This window comes from Diceros bicornis, chromosome 10, assembly GCF_020826845.1.
Source record: "Diceros bicornis minor isolate mBicDic1 chromosome 10, mDicBic1.mat.cur, whole genome shotgun sequence".
NCBI classification, from domain to species: Eukaryota; Metazoa; Chordata; class Mammalia; order Perissodactyla; family Rhinocerotidae; genus Diceros; species Diceros bicornis.
In genome coordinates, this window is record NC_080749.1 from 11211483 (window position 1) to 11234285 (window position 22803).

General features: G+C 40.8%; 1 protein-coding gene across 1 annotated transcript in view; it reads left to right on the forward strand.

Moving 5' to 3' along the window:
• Positions 1-22803, forward strand: part of CLASP1 (cytoplasmic linker associated protein 1) — a 260490-nt gene that overhangs the window by 88709 nt on the left and 148978 nt on the right. The window contains exons 6-7 of the mRNA XM_058548789.1: positions 297-372; positions 7698-7795. Coding sequence (XP_058404772.1) covers positions 297-372; positions 7698-7795 — 174 coding nt within the window. The remainder of the gene's footprint in view (positions 1-296; positions 373-7697; positions 7796-22803) is intronic.

A 22803-nucleotide genomic window follows, 5' to 3' on the forward strand; every position in this document is an offset into this window, starting at 1 on the left:
GGCTGGGGCTTTGGCTTCACATCAAAGGGCTGGGGCCAGATTGGTGAGAGCCCTGATGCCAGGGAGAAGACCATCAGTGAGAAGCACTAATGGTTTTGAACTCTGTGCAAAGGAGCTATCGTGGCAAGTTTATTTGGGAACCAGAGGGGAAGAAGATGGGGAAGATGGGAAGGAGAAAGCCTAGGTGTGAGGTGATGATAGGACCTTGGGATGGAGAGGAAGGGGTGAGCGTGGGCAGAGTGGCTTCTTTCTTTTCTCTAGTTCTCACTGACAATAAAACACTCTTTTGTTTTCAGCTCTGGAGCGCATACTTTAACACTAAGCAAGATCGTGCCACATATATGTAACTTACTTGGAGATCCAAACAGCCAGGTGAGTGTATTTTAGTGAGAAAGAAAAATCATTGGTGATAGACAGTTAAGATGCATTTTGGTATTCTGTGTATACCTGATAGGTGGGTGGGACTGCATTCATCTTTATAGAACTCTGATTATTGATGAAGGTAATTAACATTAATGCCCCATAGCATTTATAAGATATCACTGGTAAATGTGGTGGCCACTCTGCCCTCTTCTCTACATAGGGCTGAGACCTCACTGGCCTTTAAAGTGATGTCATCCAGACCAGCCTCCAAGATAATATCACTCTCTGCATCTCTGCAGTCAGAAGGGAGTGGGCATGGAGGAGAATGATCAGTGCTGATTGAGGTCATACAGTGATTGCCTCTTGGGGTGGGAGGAGATTGATTGGAAAAGGCCTGAGGGAACTTTTTGGAGGTGATGGAAATGTTTCGTATTCTGCTTGGGGTGGTGGCCACACTGAAGTATGTAACTGTGGAAACTCCTGGAACTGAACCCTGTGTGCATGTTGTTTTATGTAAATTTTACCTAAATTAAATCAAAGCAAAGCGCCACTTCCTTAGTGTAAGGGCGGGAGAGGAGTTGGTGATCTGTGAGTAGTTAGCAGACCCTTCACGAAGCTTTCCCAGTCTGGGCTCCAGATATGCCAGTTCTCGTACCTCGTTCAATTCTCTTTATCATCCGGCCTCATTTTTATAATGTTAGCTCATACAAACTGATAAGAAAAACACATCATTAGATAAAGGAGCTGAAAATAGGAACAATAATTTACAAAAGAAATATATATGGGGAACAAGCATCTCCTTGTGGTCTTGATTGGTGATTGCTAAGGCCTCCAAGAGGTGGTGCCATGCTCTCCTTCCACTTCACCAGCACCCAGGCCCTCTGGTCTCAGCACCTCCCTTTCTCTCATCCTTTCTTTTTCTCATCTTTGCCCCTTATTCTAGGTGCATTTTCTCACCTTCTCTTTGCTGCTTTGTTATGCTGCTTCCCTTCCCGTCTCTACCTCTCCTCCTGCTGCCCATCCCCGTCCCCATCCCCCCTCTCCTCCTGCTGCCCATCCCCGTCCCCATCCCCCCCCTTCTCCTGCTGCTGTCCACCCCATCCCCCCTCTCCTCCTGCTGCTGCCCATCCCCATCCAACCTCTCTTCCTGCTCGCTGCCCGCCTGGTTTCTTGGGCTTTCTCCTGACACCGACTTTTTTCTTCCCACTTGTTCTCTTATCGAGTTTCCACTGAAAATTTGTGACATTGGAAATATTTTTAGATATTTTTATTTACTCAATCATACTCTATGTTCAACATTAAACATAACTTAAACTATTTTTTTAAAAGATTCTAAATTACCAAATGGATTCTTTTGCCTTTTCCCCCCCTTTTGGTCTTGTCTCCATTTTTGTTTTCTGTGGAAAAAAATCCTTTATAGAGGTCACTCTTTAAGGATATCGCTGCTACTGCCTGGTATCCTTTAGTAGAGCAGAAAAGCCAGACCGGCCGTTTGAAGTTATTTGTTCCTAATTGAAATGCTTACATTGGCCCGACAGGTGATGTCAGTGTTCATGCTGGGCCTGTGGGAGACAGAGCATCGGGGGAATGAGGTTGGTGCTCTATGGGTGGCTGTCAGGTGGAGCCAGAGTATTCCAAACTGAGCACTCTGAAAAGACTCCATATATTCGCATCTGCCTTAAGGATACATGCACAGACACACACAGACACCCACAGCCACGTCTCCCAGAAGCCTGCTGCCAGGACACTTTGCCACCTGTGCTTCTGATCTTAATCCAGTTAATCATTCTTCCTCTGGGGGTATGTATGCATGTGCGTGTGCTCCTGCCTTGATTATAATTTTTCGTCAGTCTTTTCTGCTAGTCTCTGAACCTTGAGGGTCAGGACTATAACTTGCTCCTCTTTCTTGTCCCAGGACTGCCTTCCAGTTGGGCCTAGGATTGAGTAGAATCCTCATGGCTGTTGGAATGACTTTCCCTTCTTAGCTGTTTACATCTTAGGCCAGAGAGGACACTTGTGCCAATGCTGTCACTGCAGTTGGTACCTGCTGCAGTCAGCCTGCAGCTCTCATGCGCGTGTGTGGAGAGTTCTCTCATGCCTCTGCAGGCGGCTACTGCCATTGCTGGAGTTGCATGTAGGGTGAACTCTGCCAACACTCCTGCCCTAGAGGATGCGAGTTCATTTTAATACTGGTCTGAGTGCAGAGTGATCCAGAGCAGGGGAGGCCCCTCAGAACCTTCTCGGAGTGGCTCACAGGTAGACGGAATGTGTGGGTAGGATGCTTTTGGCTCCAAGTAACTGAAAACCCAACGTGAAATGGCTCGAGCAGTAAGGAAAGTGTGTTACCCCATGTAAAGAGGAGCCTGAAGTAGGGAGGCTCCGGGGCTTCCTAGGGGCTCAGGCATGTCCCCAGAGACAGTCTCAACCATCTCAGTCCTCGAGCTCTGTTGTCTGCTGCTCTCCTCACGGGCACGGCACAGGTGCAGCCCAGTTGCATGCCTGCATGGCAGGCCGAGTAGATGGAAGCCACTGCTTCCTGGGTTGCACTCCTGTTTTCAACTTGTCCATGTTGCAAGGTTCAAACTCCTGTGGAAATAATGAGAATAACATAATGCATCCCTGGACCCATCATCCAGCTTCCACAACTCAGGAGACAAGACCACTTTAGTTTCACCTGTTTTCTCTCCCCCATCACATTATTGTGAAAAATAATCTAGATTATTTTGAGGGAAATCTTAGGCATCATTTCATTTAATTCTTAAATACTCTAAAAGATAAGGCCTTTTTTTCCCCTAAAAACATAACCTTAATACCATTATCACCTGTCCCTCAAGAATGACTAATTCTCTCATATCATTAAATACTTAGTCAGTGTTTACTTTTCCCTAAGTGTGTCATGTTTTTTAGAGTTCCCTGCATTTCTCTTTCCAAGAGTGGGGAAACATTTTCCAGACGCTTTCTTGCAGATTCCCCTTGTGTTTCATTGTTGAGAATTGCATCCCGTGCCCCTGTGTTAACGTAGTCACTGGAAAGGACCTAGGATTTTGTGATGGCCTCACACTAAGGAGACTTTACCTCCTGAGCTGAGAACAGGGTTTCCTTCTGTGAGGTGTGGATTGCAGAACAAAGCCTGTGTTTGTTGACAAGGAGGACAGGGCAGTGGCTGTAGCAAAGGCAGCTGGCAGAGACATCGTAGACAATAGGAAGTCCCTTTGGTAGATAAGAAAAGTTCCAGTTCTGCCTGAAAATCTTTGATTCATCTTTATAGCTCCTCAGCCAGCCCAGGGCAGTCAGTCAGAGGACTGCATCTGAAGGGCCTCCCACGCTGGCCACCTTCTGTCTTGCTAAGGCGTTTGACACACATCGTCTAAGCCTAAACACATCTTGCAGTGTCTGAGGACTGTTGTTGATCTGAGAGTGCTCTGAGCTGGGCCTGGACTGGGCTGTGGTGACAGTGCTCAGAAGGCAGGAGAAGGAGAGCCGCTGTTGAGGGCCTGACTGACACCTGGGAAATGGGCAGGTCGAGCTGCAGCCTGAGTCGGCAGTGGTGTGCATATGAGGCCCCATTGAGTCTGGTCAGGTCTGTGGCACCCGCTCTCCGAGGCAGGCTGGCTGCAGGCTGTGCTCCTGTTCTCAGAGGATGGGGGAGGTTTGGCTTCCCAGCAATTTACAGGTGCCCTCTCTCTCCCCAAGGTGAAGCCGTCCTTTGAGTGTTTGGCTTTGTAGGGAGCCCTCCTTCTGACACCCACATTGGAATGCAGTATGCTAAAGTGAAAAGAATGTGGGCCTGCACTCGGAGGGATGGATGTTCAGCTTCTCACTCTGCCATTTACCTGCTGTGGCCCCGGTGGGGGGCTGGCCTCCCCAGCCTTCATGCCCTCCCCTGTGTCACAGTATCAGTGGCCCTGTAAGGAAGGTCATAGGTTTAAAGACCTCAGACTCGGTAAAGCATTCAACTCAGGCCTGGCAGGTAGTGCTTCATATCTGGGGCTCTTGTCCTTTGCAGTCCTGACAGCCTGAAATGTTGGGGTTCCTTTCTGTGGTGAGCCTGGGTAGGCAGAAGCGGTGTGGGACCATGTGGCTGTGTGTAGAAGTGAACACCACATTGTCTCTTCAGCCTGAACTGAGCTGCTTTTACTGAAGTTCGCTTCTCAATAGAGTATATTACTTTGTAGTACCCAAGAAAGGAAATCTATTCTCCTGTATTTCTGGAATCAAAGGTGGTTTAGGCCCTCAAATTCTATCTGACCCTGTAGTTTTTTAAGCCTGAGGACTGATTATTTTAAAGATTAAGGATATTGGTTTAAAAGATATAGATAGTACTAGTTTCACCAGCCGTTGTGTTGAGTGCTTTGTACACACAACCTGTAGGTCACAGACTGCTGACCTGAAATCTAATTTCAGCCTCCAGGTTGGTGTATATGTGTGTCTGCAGAATGTTTTAATTTTACGTTTAGAGTTTGGGTGTTTTTACATTTGCAAGATTTGTATTTCTGACTTCTCTCAAAAGATTAGAAGATGTGGGAAAGCTGTACCTGCATTCCTCTGAGGCTGAGTAATGGTGGCCTCTTTGCCTGACCCTCTATATTCACTCTTCTGTCTCTCCCAGCGGGGTCACATGCTTGTGCCGTTTGTCATCACATACCCACCCTGCTCCACTTGCTTATCTTGTTCCCTCCCTGGGCTGTGTATGCACTTCAGTTTGGCACCTAGTAGGCACTCAAATATTTGTGGAATGAATCCATTATTTCTTTTAGTCCTCAAAATAATGTTTAGCTTATGGAGGAGGAAATTGAGACTAAAAGGGTTTAAATATTTGTTGAGGGTTACACGGCTCCTAAATGGCCACTCAGGTACTCAGGTCTTCTTTGACTCTAAAGCTAGTAATTTTTCCACTAAATCTATCAAACTCTTTATGGCCCAGACCATCTAAGTAGTGGACAGGATATTAATTGTTCTTTAAGGTGATTGTGTGATTGTCTCAACAAATGACATCACTAGACAGTAAGCAAAGGTGATGCACTTATTGCTGATGTTCAAGGCACAGTGGCATCGACTGCTTTTGTAATACATGCATGTTACTATGTAAAAATGTTTCCTAACATCATAAATTATTTCTTTTCCATTGTAAACTGATAATCTGTGTTAGTCAACTCAGGCTGCTGTAACAAAATACCATAGACCTGGTGGCTTAAACAACAAAAATTTATTTCTCCCGGTTCTGGAGGCTGGCAGTCTGAGATCAGGGGGCCAGCATGGTCAGGTTCTGGTGAGGGCTCTCTTCCTGGCTTGCAGACTGCTGCCGTCTTGCTGTGTGCTTGCAGGGCCTCTGTGTGCGTGTAGAGAATGGGTGTCTTTTCTTATAAAGACATCAGTCCTGCTGTATCAGAGCCCCACTCTTATGACCTCACTTACCCTTAATTACCTTCTTATAGACTATCTCTAAATACAGTCACATTGGGGGTTAGGTCTTTAACATATGAATTTTGGGGGGACACAGTTTAGTCCGTAGCATAAGGCTTTGGGATAGAAGATAATATGCTTTGCTTTTTATTTGCTTTTTCCCACCATAAGGGGAAAAAATTATAAGTAAAGTTACTTGTCATATAACACTGTTAAATCAAAGGGTAGCCTCAGTATTCAGAATTGTAAATTGTTATTTGTATCCCTACTTCTTTCCTCTCACCTTCAAATCTCTGTTACTTTGATTTTATTGCTTGAGACCAAATCTAAAATCATGTTGCTCCCCTAACTTTGCCTACTGAATTAAGTGCACGTTCCACTCCTCCCCACCCTCCGCACCCCCTACAGGCTGGCCTTGGTTCCATTGTATATTAAAAAAAAATTTTTCTACCCACCTTTTTATTTGCAAAATTTTAAATCTATAGAAAAACTGAAAGAGTAGCATAGTGAACACCCATATTTACCACTTAACATTTTGTTACATTTTATACCTCCGTGTGCATACACACACACAAACACAGAGAAATATACTTTTTTTTCCCTGAACTCTGAAAGTATCTTACAGACATGATGTTTTTACCCCTAGATACTTCAGTATGTATCTCCTAGTAACAAGGATGTTTTCTTTCTTTCTTTCTTTTTCTTTGTTTCTTTGTTTCTTTCCTTTTCTTTTCTTTTCTTTTCTTTCTTTCTTTCTTTCTGAGGAAGGTTGGCCCTGAGCTAACATCTATTACCAGTCTTCCTCTTTTTGCTTAGGAAGATTGGCTGTGAGCTAGTATCTGTGCCCATCTTCCTCCATTTTGTATGTGGGACACCGCCACAGCATGCCTTGATGAGCGGTGGTCGGTCTGTACCCAGGATTCGAATCTGCAAACCCCGGGCCACCACAGTGGAGCATGAAAACTTAACCACTACACCACCGGGCCAGCCCCAAGGATATTTTCTTATATAACCATATGTCATTTTCATATCCAAGAGATTTAACATTGATGCTCATAACATTTGATATTCAATCCATATTCAAATTTCTCCAAATTTTTTCCGTTTTTTTTTAAATCCATTCTGTCTCTCAAGCCTTATTTATTGCTGCTTTCTTAGTTCATTTTTTGTTTGGCCAAACAAAAATGCTTCCTTGCTCTTCCTGAAGCCTGTGCTGGCATTTCTGCTTTGCTGCCTGTGCACAGGCTCTGCCTTGTGTGGAACCTGTGTCACTCTTTCTTTCCCTGGGAAACTGCTCTCCTTCTAAACACATTTTAAGGGATTCTCTCCTCTTCTATGAAACATTTCTTTGTATCTTCTGGCGTGCTTGCTCTTTCCCCTAAACTGTGTGAGCTCTGTGTGCTCTTGTATAATGTTTGTTATGTCCTGCTTGTAGTAAATGTAGAATTTATGGGTCTTTTTTCCCATCTCCTTTTAAGGACTATGAGCTTCCTGAGTACAGGGCTCTGTGTAGCCTTTACTACCCATTTTTATTGCTAAGTGTTTGTTTAATTGACCTAAATCCAGAATGCCTTACATTGTGTTTTGATTTTAGTATAATTCATTTATTTGTAGTTTTTTCTATTTTGGAAAGACAGTCTGAAAATTCTAGTTTCCTAACATCATCTTCAAGAATGAAAAAAACTAAGGGATATGGACTTTAACATGTATATAGGGATGGGACCTAAATTTTTTCTACTCTTTGGAATTATACTCACAGAGTCAAGACTGTCAAATATGGCTTTTTCTAGTCAAATGTCTGAGAGATTGTATTCACAGTTGCAATTGGTGAATTGGTGATAAACTGGGGTGGTGTATACCCTGTTGTGTCCCAGCAGGAGGTGCTGTGGAATGACACAGAGCAGCTGTAAGATCTCTTCTTTTACATCTAGGTTCGAGATGCAGCAATAAACAGCTTAGTGGAAATTTACAGACATGTAGGAGAACGTGTGAGGGCAGATCTCAGTAAAAAAGGATTGCCACAGTCCCGGTGAGTTCAGACTTTTTTCCTTTCTTCTGCTCTTTCCCCCCTACTCTTTTTCAGTTGACATCTTGGTTTGCACTACTTATTCTGTTGTGGTAACTTGATTCGAAGAATATATGGTTAGAGGATCAGTGGCTGCAGATCTTGTCCAGATCATTGGTCAGGGGCCCCTTCCGTTCCCCTTCCTCAAAAATAAGACTCTCCCCCAGACATCTAGCCAGGTCCCATGCCACGTTCTGATTTTCGAAGCATAATTATAATCAATTGGTGTTTGAAAATCCAGCATTCTTTTGGTTCATATGGTTCTGTATCTTGTATACATACCAGCACCTAGTACAGTAGGTGCTGAGAATATATTTGTTTGAATGAATGAAGCCTTTCCAAAATGAGTCTGGATAGAAATATGTAAGTAATAATTCTGGAAAACATCTTTGAAATGGTAGTTTTCTGGTCAGTAATGTCAGTCACAATGCGTAGAAGCCAGTGCGAGGGGATCACTGTCTTATCAGATCCAAGACAACTTTAGTCCACAGGTATCTCTGTTGTAGTCAGAATTAAAAAATAACGAACAATTGAATAATAAAATAATAAAAAATAGTGTATATAATTTGAACTATGATGGAGAAATTTACACCAAATGAGTTCTAAACCTTTTGCCCCGCCCCCCCTCCCCACCGCCCCCCCCTCCCCCCCATTCCCTTAAGGGGGAAAGTAATGTGAAAATTCTGGGAAGTTAGACCCGGACTAGACTCACAGAGCAGCTTGTCTGAGCCTGTCACTGTGTCCATGGAAATGGCAGAGGCCCAGAGACGTGAAGTGACTTGAGAGATCACACAGCTGGAAAGAGTGAGAGCTAAGATTTGAAGCCCTGTTCTTCTGACTCACCTTTTAATATTCTCGACCCTGTTTCACAAGAGTTTATAGAGTATTGGGCATCTAAATATGGGATGGAATATTGAAATATACAAGAGTCACCCATCTTGATGTCTCTCAATCGGATATGACGGAAGTGGGCCCCTCACCCTAAAGTAGGGGTTCCACAAGCAGTGGAGTGGGGCTATACTTCTTTGTTATCGAGAGTCTCATCCTAGTGTTGCTCTTACCATGGCTCCTGACCCGTGTGCATGATATTTAGGTGGGAATAAAACTTTTTATTCTACTTTATACTGCTTTTCTTGTTTTTACAAAAGGTGATCTGTGGGAATAGAGTTTCCCCGTGTGTTTAAGAGTCTCAGCCTTCTAGTCTTTGAATATACGCTGAGAACGCTTGGGAGAAAGACAAAGACAGAAGTACTAAACAACCTATCAGGGAAGATTGGAGGGCACAGATGAACAGGGAGGGCAGAGGCTGGAGGGAGAGGGATATTTAATGACGACGTCACCATCACTGATGGGAAAACAGGCCTTGAGCAATGAAACCCTTTACTGCTCCAGGGATGGCCTCACCATGCTGTGTAGCTCATGGTGGCCCTAGCCATGAACAGACCATCTTACACGATGGGATTCCTGTGTGGTATTTGAAGGTTGCTATAGCAAGCTAGATCTGGGGAAATGACATGGTCAAACTGAGATCTACAGAGGTGAGTACAGCAAAGAGTTAACATAGCAGGCCCGAGACTGCCGTCCTTAGGCCTGCTTGCAAGATTGGCCCTGGGATGGTGTCTGGAAACTTAGATTTTGGGAGGGTTCCCACCACTCCCAAAGAGTGAGATAAGGGTGGCTCACTGGGCCCCAAGTGTGCAGGTGTTATACACCCCACCTGCTTTCCTTCTGGGAGTCTGGCATTTTGGTAAGTGCTACACAGAGGGTGTCTGCGTGACCAGCCCCAATACAAGCCCCAGACACTGAGACTCTAATGAGCTTTCCTGGTGGATAGAGGTCACACATGTTGTCACAACTCGTTGCTGGGGGAATTAAGCACGTCCTCTGTGACTCCATCAGAAGAGGCTCTAGGAAGCTTGTGCCTGGTTTCCTCTGGACTTCATCCCACACACCTTTTCCTTTGCTGATTTTTCTGTGTCCTTTCACTGCAATAATCATAGCTTTGAGTATGACTATATGCTAAGTCCTGTGAGTCCTCCTAGCAAATTGTTAAACCTGGGGAAGGTCTTGGGAGCCCCAACACAGAGGGTGATTTAGGTAAGGTCCCAGAGGCAGTTAATGCCTGAGCTGGCATTAGAACCTTCTCTTCCAGACTCCCAGTCATGTGTTTTTTCTACTTTCACCCTCCTTTTTTTTTTTTTTTTTTTAATATTAAAAAGAAGCTACAGCTATGGAAGAGCTTGGGCCTCCGAATAAGAATGAAGCTTTCTGCTATCTCTTGTTCTCTAAAATTCTTCCTAAAAATTCGAGACCAAATGGAGAGGGTAGTCCTAGGGAAATGGACCCACATCCTTCACAGCCATTGTTATAAAATTCTGGCAGACACAGTGCTTGGAGAACTAGGCTGTTAGTTCTTTAAAAACTGTACTCTAGTGAAAGAGGCCAAAACTTCATGTTTCTTTGCATTTATTACAAGACAGTTACCTAAGATCTAGCACTGTGAGCGTCAGAGGCTCTGGCTTTTATTTTGTGGAGGATGTGTCCAAATGGAACAAGACTTTTACAGAATCCTATCATTGTTTGGGATATTCATCATCTGCTATATGTGGCTCCAAGTGGCTGATTGGAATGCTTGAAAATTCTAGACTTCTGTTAAATTATTTATAGATGTTTTTGTTATGTGAGCATAGTAGATTTTTCAGCTTAGCAAGATTCCATAGGACTAATAAAATATTATAGAATTTGCTGAATGCTTTCTAAAACCTGGAGTTAGTCCAGGAATAAAATGTTGTCCTCTTAAGAGTTTGTTCATTGAGTGAATGCTATATTTGGGAAGAAGATTAATTATATCTCTAAGAAATACTATGATGAAAATGAATGCCTTAGTAATATTGGCTAAATGACTTAGAGTAGTAATCTGATTTGAGCAGCAGCTTTCTTTGTCCATTTCACACTTGGGAAAAGATACTTGTACATTCATCAGCTTCCCTTTGCAGGAGCTGGAAACATTCATCAGCTTCACTTTGGAGGAGCTGGAATTATGCTTTTGGGACATGTGTTTAGTTGTTGTTTATTGAAGTCTTGCCGTCTGGTGGCTAAAACCATATTGAGCCAGATAATAAAGTGGAGCTATTCACCAGAATCATCTTCATCTTAGGTCTCTCCACCCACATGGGATCTCAGCATAGTTGAGCTATGAACTTCAGTCAATATAATTTGTTGACCTTAAATACGTAAACAGTTATTTCTCTAGCAAAAATGGGTTTATTTGGGATCAGTAAAGAATTGCAATGTGGGGTCTGTAACCATGGCCAGCCATTTGCAAGTCCTGAGCAGCAAGAGAGGAGAAACTCTTTCATAGAGGTGAAGAGGGAGTTAGGAGGGCTGTTAAAAACAAAGAGTCCATTGGAGGAGACTGGGAGTTCGAAGTGTAGTGGCTTTTCATTGGCTGAGTTGTGACAGTCTCTCATTGGCTGAGCTTCTTGCCAGTCAAGAAGAGGAAGTCTTTCTTCTTCCTATTGGACTCTGCTATCCATGTAGAGTCTAGAGCTCCCCTTTCTGGCTTCCTGCCTCTATTTTAGTGAGGTTTCTGTTTATTAATTTTCACAAGTATTTGGCCATTTTACATTGTTTTAGACATATTATTTTCACAGTTCTTGCACACGGTGTGTTCAGAAAGTAAACAATTAACGTCTGGCTATTGATGGTAAGATGTCATATGGTTGTATGATATTTGTGAGGCATGCTTGACAACTAAATAAAATGTAAATAAATCACCAGTAACTCCCTGGGGCTTACGTTCGTAGACGTAAGCTTTTAGCTGCCTTTGACATTCACTGTCACTCCACTGTATATTCCAGAAAATATCTTATGGTATATTTTAGTTTGCGAACAAAGCTTTTGAAAAAAGACGGATTACTGGTGTTAAATTTCTTCTGGAGCTATCATCATTGGGAACCAGGCACCTGAAACAGCAGCTGCTTTAACTCAGAAGATAATTTAATTTATGGATAAAGCTGATACGTGTCATCTGATGTGTTGTAGCTATTTGTAAACTTACTTTGTGAACCTACAGTTTTGAATAGCTCTCATGATATTTGTTTTGCTATCTCAACCCATTTTAAAAATTTATAAGCATTGATTAGAAATTATTACTAAATGATTGTTTTGTTGAGGGATAAATTGAAACTTTATTTTTAATTTGCTTGCTGAAGTTTAAGTGTTAGAGGCCGCAAGGGAAGAGCAGATGAGAATGTGCTCTGCCATTCCCGTCTCATTTTTACGTTTAAGTTTCTGTCAGAGTCATTTATGTGAGAGAATTGACTAGATTTATAAGATACGTTGAAAAAAGGCAATCCCTTACTCCTCTTGCCATTTCCTCTTAGAGGCAAACACTATCAACTGTTTTTATTGATTCTTTTGTATCTGCTGCTCTGTCTCTAAATACTATGCATGTATTACTATTTTGTAGTTTTTTGTCACTGTAAAAATTTTACTTCACATTGTGGAGGGTGAATTTCAGCTCTTTTTCCTCTTAACCTCCCTCATGTGCACTTGTCAACTCCTCATACACCAAAGATAGTCATGTTTCAATTTTGAATAGGACATTTAGTTTATATTATGATTATGTATGCTATTCACAGCTCACTATTTGTATTCGGTGAACTATGATTAGTTTACCCCCTATCCCCCAACCTTTTGTTTTCCCTGGGTTAATAATTGTCTTATTTTCATTTGCATAGTTGTCTACATACTTATCATGTACTAGTACTGTCTGCAGACTGAGTCTGTTCCAATCTGGACTGGCTGCTTTCACTGCCCCTTACGTACTTTATCATCGTAACATCTCTCTATCATCGTCCTGAGGCTTCACTTCACCTTTCTCTGCAGGTGTGTTGGAGACCACATCTGTTCTCTTGGTTTTCTCTCATTTTGGTTGTGCATATCCTCCAATAGCTTTCTGAGAGAAGTGGAGGAGGAAAATATTTTGAGTCTGAGAATATCTTTATTCTATCTTGACAGTGAGGTTAGAAGTCATTTTCATCCAGAATGTTAAAGCTAATGCCCCATTGTCTTCCAGCTTTCATTGTTTCTACTGAGAAGTCCAAAGTCATTCTGATTCTTCATCCTGTGTAGGTAACTAACTGTTCTCTTTGTCTCCAGTGTTTGTGTGAAACTTTATGATGATGGGTCTTATATGACTACTTTCATTTCTTGTGCTATGCACTTCGAGGGACTTTCAATCTGGAACCTTATGTGGTTTGGATCTGGGCAAGTTTCTTTAAAAATAAAACTTTATATTTCTAAATACAATAGTTAAATTATTGTCACTTGGACTAGTCCTCTGATTTTCTTATTTTTTCTCATTTATAATATCTTCATAGTTTTACTCTGTCTTCTGGGAAACTTTCTCAAATTTATCTTCCAACCATTCTACTGGGTATTTGATTTTAAAAATTTTCTTGTCTTGTTCTGATTTCTAAGATCTCTTTTTTTTTTTTTCATTGTATGTTTCCTTTTTAAAGCATTCTATTTTCTTTATTTTTAAGTAAGAGCTTTCTTGAAATATTTTATATACCATAGTTTCCATATTTTCATAATTTACCATATACCTTTTAATGTGAACAATTCAGTGGTTTTCAGTATATTCACAAAGTTGTGTAGCCATCACTACTATCTAGTTTTAGAACATTCTCATTATTCCAAAAAGAAACCCTGTGTCCATTAGCAGTCACTCTCCATTCCTTCTTTCCCTCCAGCTCCTGGCAGCTACTTCTCTACTTTTTGTTTCTATGGATTTACCTATTTTGAACATTTTGTGCAAATAAAATCACACAAAAGGTAGCCTTTTGTTGCCTACGTTCTTACACTTACCATAATATTTTTAAGGTTCAACCATATAGCATGAGACATTCCTTTTTATTGCAGAATAAAACTCCATTGTGTGTATTTGTTTATCCATTCCTCTGTTGATGGACACTTGAGTTGCTTCCACCTTTTGGCTCTTGTGAATAATGCTGCTGTGAGCACGAGTGCACAAATATCTGTTCCATCCCCCGCTTTCAGTTCTTTTGGGTATATAGCCAGAAGTAGAATTGCTGGATCATATGGCAATTCTGTGTAGTTTTTTGAGGAACCACCATACTGTTTCCCAAAGCTGCTGCACCATTTTGCATTCCTACCAGCAGTGCACATCCTTGCCAGCAATTGTTATTTTCTGGTTTTTGTTTTGTTTTGTTTTTTGATAATAGCCATCTTAATGGGTATCTCATTGTAATTTTGATCCTCATAGAACTTTTATGGGACCTTTGTTGAAAATCAGTTGCCCGTTAATGTAAGGGTTTTTTTCTGTGATCTCAATTCTATTCCATTGATCTATAAGCCAGTCCTTCTACATTGTCTTGGTTAAGTAAAGTTTGTAGTAAATTTTGAAATCCAAGTTTGTTCTTCTTTTGAAGATTATTTTGGATATTCTGGGTGCCTTGTGTGTCCATATGAATTTTAAGATGGACTTGTCAATTTTTATGAAAAAGGGCAGCTGGGATTTTGGTAGGAACTGAATCTGTAATGAGTTGGGGAATATTGCTGTCTTAACAACATTATCTTCCAATCTATGAACATGGAATGTCTTTCCATTTTTTAAAGTCTTTAATTACTTTCAACAATTGCTTACTAGTTTTTAGTGAACAAGTCTTACACTTCTTTTGTTAAATTCATTCCTATGTATTTTATTCTTTTGATGCTGTTGTGATTAGAATTTTTTTTCCTAATTTCAATTTCAGATGGTTCATTGCTAATGTATAGAAGTACAATTGACTTTTTTACATTTTTATATTGATTTTGTAAAAACGTAATTTTTTTTACATTTTTACATTGACTTTTTTACATTGATTTTGAATCCTGCAAATCTTGCTGAACTCCCTAGTTCTAATGGTTTTGCTGTGGACTTCTTGGGACTTTTGTATACTAGATATGTCACCTGCCAATAGAGAGTTTAGTTCTTCCTTTCCAACCTGGATACCTTTTATTCCTCTTTCTTGCCTAAAAGCCCTGGCTAGAACTTCCAGTAGAATGTTGAATAAAGGTGGTGATAGGGGACAATGTTATCCTGTCCTGTTCTTAGGAGGAAAACTTTCAGTCATTCACCATTAATAATGATGTTAGCTGTGGCTTTTTTGTATATGACTTTGTAAGTTTGAAGAAGTTCTATTGCTAATTTGTTGAGTGTTTTTATCATGCAAGGATGTTGAATTTTGTCAAGTACTTTTTCTGCATCTATTGATGATTGTGTGACTTTTTTATTTTATTGATGTGTTGTATTACATTAATTGATTTTTAGATATTAAACCCACCTTGCATTCCTGAAATAAGTCACGCTTGGTCATGTTGTGTAACTCTTTTATATACTGCTGGATTCAGAAGGAATATTGGTCTGTACTTTTCCTTATTGTGATATCTTTTTCTGGTTTTGGTGTTATCGTAATACTAGCCTCATAGGATGAGTTGGAAAGTGTTCCCTCCTCTTCTCTATTTTTTAGGGTTATATATTTTTTTTCTTTAATTAATAGGCTTATATATTTTTTCTTTAACAGATTTACTTTTTAGAGCAGTTTTAGTTTTATAGGAAAACTGACTGCAAAGTACAGAGAGTTCCGTTATTCCTTTTCTCCCCCAACCATAGTTTCCCCTATTCTCATCTATGTTTTAAGAGTTTGTGAAGGATTGGTGCCAATTATTTTTTAAACATTGGTTAGAATTCACCAAATGTGAAGCCATCTGGGCCTCCGGCTTTGCTTTAGGGGTATGTTTTGATTACTGATTCAATCTTTCTACTTGTTATAGGTCTATTCAGATTTTGTTTCTTCTTGATTCAGTTTTGGTAGTTTGTGTCTGTCTAGGAATTTGTCCATTTTATCTAGGTTATCTAATCTTTGACGTATAGTTGTTCATAGTGTTCTCTTATAATCCTTTTTGTAGTGGCAGTAGTAATGTGCTTTCTTTCATCTTTTTTTTTGATGAGGAAGATTGGCTCTCAGCTAACATCCGTTGCCTATCTTTCTCTTTTTGCTGAGGAAGAGTAGCCCTGCATTAACCTCTGTGCCCATCTTCCACTCTTTTGTATGTGGGATACTGCCACAGCATGGCTTGACAAGAGGTGCGTAGGTCCATGCCTGGGATCCGAACTTACAAACCCCGGGCTGCCGAAGTGGAACGCAAACTTAACCACTATGCCACCGAGCCCGGACCCTCTTTCATCTTTTAATGTCAGTAATTTGAGTCTCGCTCTTTTCTTCTGGTCAGTGTAGCTAAAGGCTTGTTAAAGTTGTTGATTTTTTTCAAAGAACTAACTTTTGGCTTGTTGATTTTTCTCTATTGTTTTTCTATTCCCTATTTCGTGTATATTTGCTCTAATCTTTATTATTTCCCTCCTTTTGCTTGGTTTGATTTGCTTTTTTTTTGTTTCCCCTAGTTTTTTAAGGTAGAAGGTTAGGTTATTGATCTGTCATCTGTTTTTTTTTTTTTTTTTTTTTTGGTAAGGAGATCAGCCCTATGCTAACATCTGCCAATCCTCCTCTTTTTTTGCTGAGGAAGACTGGCCCTGGGCTAACATCCGTACCCGTCTTCCTCCACTTTATATGGGACGCTGCCACAGCATGGCTTGCCAAGCAGTGCATTGGTGCACGCCCAGGATCTGAACCGGCGAACCCTGGGCCGCCGCAGTGGAGTGCGCACACTTAACTGCCTGCGCCACCGGGCCGGCCCCCTGTCATCTCCTGTTTTAATGTAGGCCTTTACACCTATAAATTTCTCTGTAAGTACTACTTCACATGCATCCCCTAAGGTTTGGTATGTTGTATTTTCATTTTCATTCATCTCAAAAGTATTTTCTAATTTTCTTTTTGTTTTCATCTTTGACCTGTTTGTTATTAGGAGTGTTGTGTTAATTCCTACATTATTTGTGACTTTCTCATTTCTATTTGTTATTGATTTCTAATTTTATCCTATTGTGGTCATAGATCATAATTTCTATTTTCTATGGTTTTAGTCCTTTGAAATTTATTGAGGCTTGTTTTATGGCCTAGCATGTGATCTGCCCTGGAGAATGTTATATGGGCACTTGAGAAGAATCTATATTCTATAGTCCATTATTGAAGTCTCCAGTTAATACTGCTGAATTATGTCTTTCTTTCTTCCATTCTGTCACTTTTTGCTTCATACATTTTAGGCTCTGTTCTTTGGTGCATATAATTGTTCTGTCTTCCTGCTACATTGGCCCTTTTATCATTGTAAAATATCCTTTTTTCCCTGGTAGCAATTTTTGTCTTAAAGTCTATACTTTCTGATAACAGTATAGCCACTCTAGTTCTCTTTTGAGCACTGTTTGCATGAAATATCATTTTTCATCCTTTTACTTTCAACCTCTGTGTCTTTGTATCTAAAGTGGGTCTGTTGTGGATAGCATATAGTTGGGTCTTGTTTGTTTATTTGGTCTGACAATCTTTGCCTTTTTATTGGAGTGTTTAATCCATTTGTGTTTAATGTAGTACTGATTAGGTAGAATTTATTTCTACTATTTTGCTATTTGTGTTCTGTGTGTCATGACTTTTTTGTTTCTCTATTGCTCCATTACTGCCTTATTTTGTATTAAATGGATATTTTCTAGTATACCATTTTCATTTTTTTGCTGTTTCTTTTACTGTTCTTTTTTGGAATTATTTTCTTAGTGTTTGCTCTGGGGATTTCAGTTGACATCTTAACTTACAGCAGTCTAGTTCGAATTATTACCCTTAATTTCAATATTAAAAACTTCAGGGGCCTGCCTTGTGGTGTAGCGGTTAAGTTCATGCATTCCGCCTCAGCGGCCCGGGGTTTGCCAGTTCGGATCCTGAGCTTGGACCTACTCACGGCTCATCAAGCCACGCTGAGGTGGCGTGCCATATAGAAGAGCCACAACTCTACAACTATGAAACACAACTGTGTATTGGGGCTTTGGGGAGACAAAAAAAAAGAGGAACATTGGCAGCAGATGTTAGCGTGGGGCCAATCTTCCTCAAAACAAAACAAAACTTTACAGGCTGGCCTGGTGGCATAGTGGTTAAGTTCACGTGCTCCGCTTTGGTGGCCTGGGGGTTGTAGGTTCAGATCCCAGGCACGGACCTACGCACTGCTTATGAAGCCATGCTGTGGTGGGGTCCCATATACCAAATAGAGGAAGATGGGCACAGATGGTAGCTCAGGGCTGATCTTCCTCAGCAGAAACAGGAAAATTGGCAATGGATGTTAGCTGAGGGCTGATCTTTCTCACCAAAAAAAAAAAAATAAATAAAAACTTTACTTCTACATAGCTCTGTTTTCTCCCTTCCTCTCTTTTGCTATTCTTGTCATGCAAATTACATCTTTGTGCATTATAAGCTCACCAACACACACAGTTTTATAATTACTGTTTTATGCAATTTCCTTTTAAGTCGTGTGGGACAAGAAAAGAGTTAAAAACAAAAATATACATTTATACTATCTTTTATATTTACCTTTGTAGTTACTTTTACTGGTGGTGGTTTTATCTTAATGTGGGCTTGGGCTATAGCGTGATGTCCTTTCATTTCAGTCTGAAGGGCTCTGTTGTTTTTGTTTGTCTAGGAATGTCTTAAATTCTCCCTCGTTATCCCCCCACCCAAATCTGCACTTTATTATATTGGTATTATGGCTTAATGTAAATACTGAAATATCTTTGGTACAAAGAGGACTCTCTGCTTTATTTTTGAATTATAATTTTGTTGGGTATGGAATTCTTGGTTGTGATTTTTAGTCTCAGGACTTTGAATATGTCATCCCATTGCCACCTGGTCTTTGTTGTTTTTATTTTTTTTTGAGGAAGATTGGCTCTAACATCTGTTGCCAATCTTCCTCTTTTTTACCTTTTTTCTCCCCAAAGCCCCAGTACATAGTTGTACATCCTAGTTGTACGTCCTTCTAGTTGCTCTATGTGGAATACTGCCTCAGCATGGCTTGATGAGCAGTGTGTAGGTCTGCGCCCAGGATCCAGACCTGTGAACCGTGGGCCCCCAAAGCGGAGTGTGCAAACTTGACCACTACTCCACCAGGCCAGCCCCCTGCCCTTCATTGTTTTTAATGACAGATGATGAGTGGCTTTTCTGTTGTTGCTTTCAAGATTTTCTCTTTGTCTTTTCTTTTGACAGTTTTCTTATCATGTGTCTGGGTTAGGATCTCTTAAGTTTATCCTATTTGGAGTTTGTTGAACTTCTTGACTAGATTAATATTTTATATAAAATTTGGAAAGTTATTGGCCATTATTTCTTCATATATTCTTTGTCCTTTTTTCTTTCTCCTCTCCTGCCGGGATTCCCATCATGTGTATGTTGGTATGTTGGTGTTGTAACAAGATGATCCCTTAGGCTCTGTCCTTTTTTTTTCTGGTCTGTTCTTTTTTCTTCTCTGTCTCAGGGTATTGTCAGTTGACTCATCTTCAAGTTAGCTGCTTCTTTCTTCTCTCAGCTCAAATCTGTTGTTGAGCCCCTCTAGTGAGTGTTTTATTTCAGTTATTGTACTTTTCATTTCTAGAATTTCTATATGATTCTGTTTTCTATCTCATTGATATTCTCTATTTGGTGAGACATTGTTCTTATACTTTCCTTTAGTTTTTTTAGAAATAATTTCCTTTAGTTCTTTTCAATATGTTTATAATAGTTGAGTTCAAGTATTTGTCTAGTAAGTAGAATGTCTGGGCTTCCTTTAAGAATAGTCTCTGCGGCCGGCCCTGTGGCTTAGTGGTTAAGTGCGCGCGCTCTGCTACTGGCGGCCCGGGTTCGGATCCCGGGCGCGCACCAACGCACCGCTTCTCCGGCCATGCTGAGGCCGCGTCCCACGTAAGCAACTAGAAGGATGTGCAACTATGACATACAACTATCTACTGGGGCTTTGGGGGACAAAAAAAAAGGAGGAGGATTGGCAATAGATGTTAGCTCAGAGCCGGTCTTCCTCAGCAGAAAGAGGAGGATTAGCATGGATGTTAGCTCAGGGCTGATCTTCCTTACAAAAAATAAATAAATAAATAAAAGAATAGTTTCTGTTGAGCGATTTTTTTTTTTCCTTGTGTGTGGGCCATATTTTCTTGGTTCTTTACGTGTCTCATAATTTTTTGTTGAAACTGATCATTTTAAATAATATATTGTGGAACTTTGGAAATCACATTCTTCCCCCTTCCTGAGGTTTGTTGTTGTTGGTGTTTGTTGCTCGTTGCTTGTTTAGAGACTTTCCTGAATTAATTCTGTAAAGTCCGTATTTTTTTGTTGTGTGTGACTACTGAAGTCTCTGCTTGGTTAGCTTAGTGTTCAGCTAATGACTGGACAGAGATTTCCTTGAATGCCTTACCAGTGAATCTCCAAGCTTTTGCCAAAGGGCTCTCTGTGTGTGTTGGGGCATGCTTTCAGTGTTCTGGTAGGCAGTTGATACATCTCTGCCTTCCCCTTTACTGCCTGCTTGTGCAGAACCTCAAGGTCAGCCAGAGGTGAGACATCAGTGCCTGCTTGGGTCTTTCCTGGGCATGAGCACAGCCCGGGATGCGTGTATGCGTAGCCTTCTAGATTCCCAGGAATATGTCAGAGCTTTTCAAAGTTCCCTGTGAATGTCTCATTCTTCAGTTTTTTCTCGTAAGCTTTTTGGTCAGTTTCTTTGCCCCAGAGGTTATCACCATCTCAGGCAGCTGCCATGTTAAATTGTTGTTGCTGATTCTTTTTGATCATGGCCTCAGGGAAAAGAGTTGCACTGAGCATGGTCTGAATTGGGTCAAATAATGACAGACCCTGTGAGTGGGGGTTCTGGGATAGGCCAGACGTGTCACATAATGACAGTTTTCTGGGAATGGGGATTTTTATGGAGCTCCAAACTTGTTCAGCTCTTTCTAGTGGCTTTGAGGTTGATGGTTTTCTAACTACTGTGATTGTGAGGCTGTTAGTTTTCACCTGGTGAGTTAGAGATGTAAATAGGGCACTGCAAAACAATGGAAAGCTTGCTGTTTTTACCAGGATTCAGCCATTTTTCTTGAAGAATGCTGCTCGGTTTGTTGTAAGCCATTAATTTCCAGTTTTGAAAAAGTTGATTTTGCCGGATTTTGCCAATCTTTTCTTTGCTTTTTTGGAGGAGCAGGTTTTCAGAGGTCCTTATTCTGCTGTTTTGAAGGGCTTCTCCTCTGTTTGCTTTTATGATTGCAGTATTCTCTTATCTCTTTGGAAATATTTTGTTGTTAGTACTGTCAGGTCGATTCCGACTCCTAGGAACCCTGTGTACAGCATAGTGGAACCCTGCCTGGTCTTTTTGCAGTGCTCTGCTGCTATTCATAGGATTTTCATGGCCAGTTTTCCACAAGTGAGTGGCCAGGTCCTTTTTCCTAGTGTTTCTAGGCTGGGAGCTCTGCTGAAACTTGTCCACCATGGGTGACCCTGCTGGTATTTGAAATACCGGTGGCATAACTTTCAGCATCATTGCAACACGCAGCCACCACAGTGTGACAACCAGCACATGGGTGGTGTCGTTCCCTGACTGGGAAACAAACCCCGGGCTGTGGCGGTGAGAGGATGGGATCCCCCATCCTCTTCCAACCCCACCAGGGCTGGCTTTGGAAGTATTAATGATATATTTTTAAAACTTTTCTCTTCATAGTTTCTTCTTTCCTCTAAATTGGGATTTTTGGGTATATGTGTTTTATTTTGGTCTCTCCTTTTCATGTTAGAGGCTTTCCTCATATGTCCTAGAATTCTTGGTTGTCTGCTCTTATTTAAGAGCAGTGGAATAAAAAGCCAATTAGAAGCTCTGAGTGTATAGGTGGAGCTTGTTGACTGTGAGATTACTAGAATCTGCTTCTTGGCAATTATTTTAGATTTATATTTCTCCAGTATTTTGAGAACGAATAACTAGATTTAAATCTTATAGTAAAATAAATGCCAATTGGATTAAAGAGTCGAATATAAAATTTAAATTTAGAAAAACGAGGGGAAAATGCTGTTGGTTATTTGTCACACTAGTAAAGAAATCTATTTTAAATTTGAGATCTAAAGATTTAAAATAAAAAAATGAAAAAAAAATTGGTGGCTTCAGAGAGTAATCATTAGTTATGTATTTACTGTCTTTGAATGTATAATATTCACCCTTTTAGACTTGTGCAAATTGATAGGTCCCAAGAGAGGCATTTTGTATTGCTGTGTTCAGAGCTGGGAGACAAAAGCCATTCCTAAGGAATACTTTGTTAGTGTTAGACTGTCGTAAAGCCAGGTTACTGATCTCCTGAGATGGTAACCTTGATCGGAGCCATTGTATAGGCATTATTGAGCAGACAAGGAGGCAGCTAGTGAAACAGGAGAAAGAGGGAAAGGCGTTGCTTGCCTGAGGGAATTCTAAATTCAGGTGCAGGTGGCAATAATGGTAATCTTTTTAGCATTGTCACACCTAGCTGTTTGGGCCTGCCAGTTGTGGGTAATGTGGCCACACTGAGTAGATATTACTACCAATAGAAAACCTACAGATTCTTTCCCAGTTGCCATTGATAATGGTGAATACTGTCCCAAGAATGGAAGAAATACTTGTCCCTTTCCAGTAATTTCAGGAACAGCCAGACTAGAGTATACCTTGTCCCTAACTTAGAAACTTTCAGGCATGCCCACATCAGAGAGTGTGGTTGTGACACAATAAAGTGACAATTTGGTCAGGGCATGCCCCGGCAACCTGTGTAGTGATATTATTTACAGGCTTGTTAAACCATTGGAGATCTTTGTTAATAATAAAAGGGAAGGTGATGGAAACATCGTAAGAAATTGATTCTAAGACATCTTTCCAGGTCTTCAGTATCCACTGAATTTGAATGTGAGTGATAATTTTACTCATATCTGGTCCTGAGATGACAAATAGATTTTTAATTCACTGCCAACTTTGATTAATTGTTAGTGGCTGCCTGGAGCAGT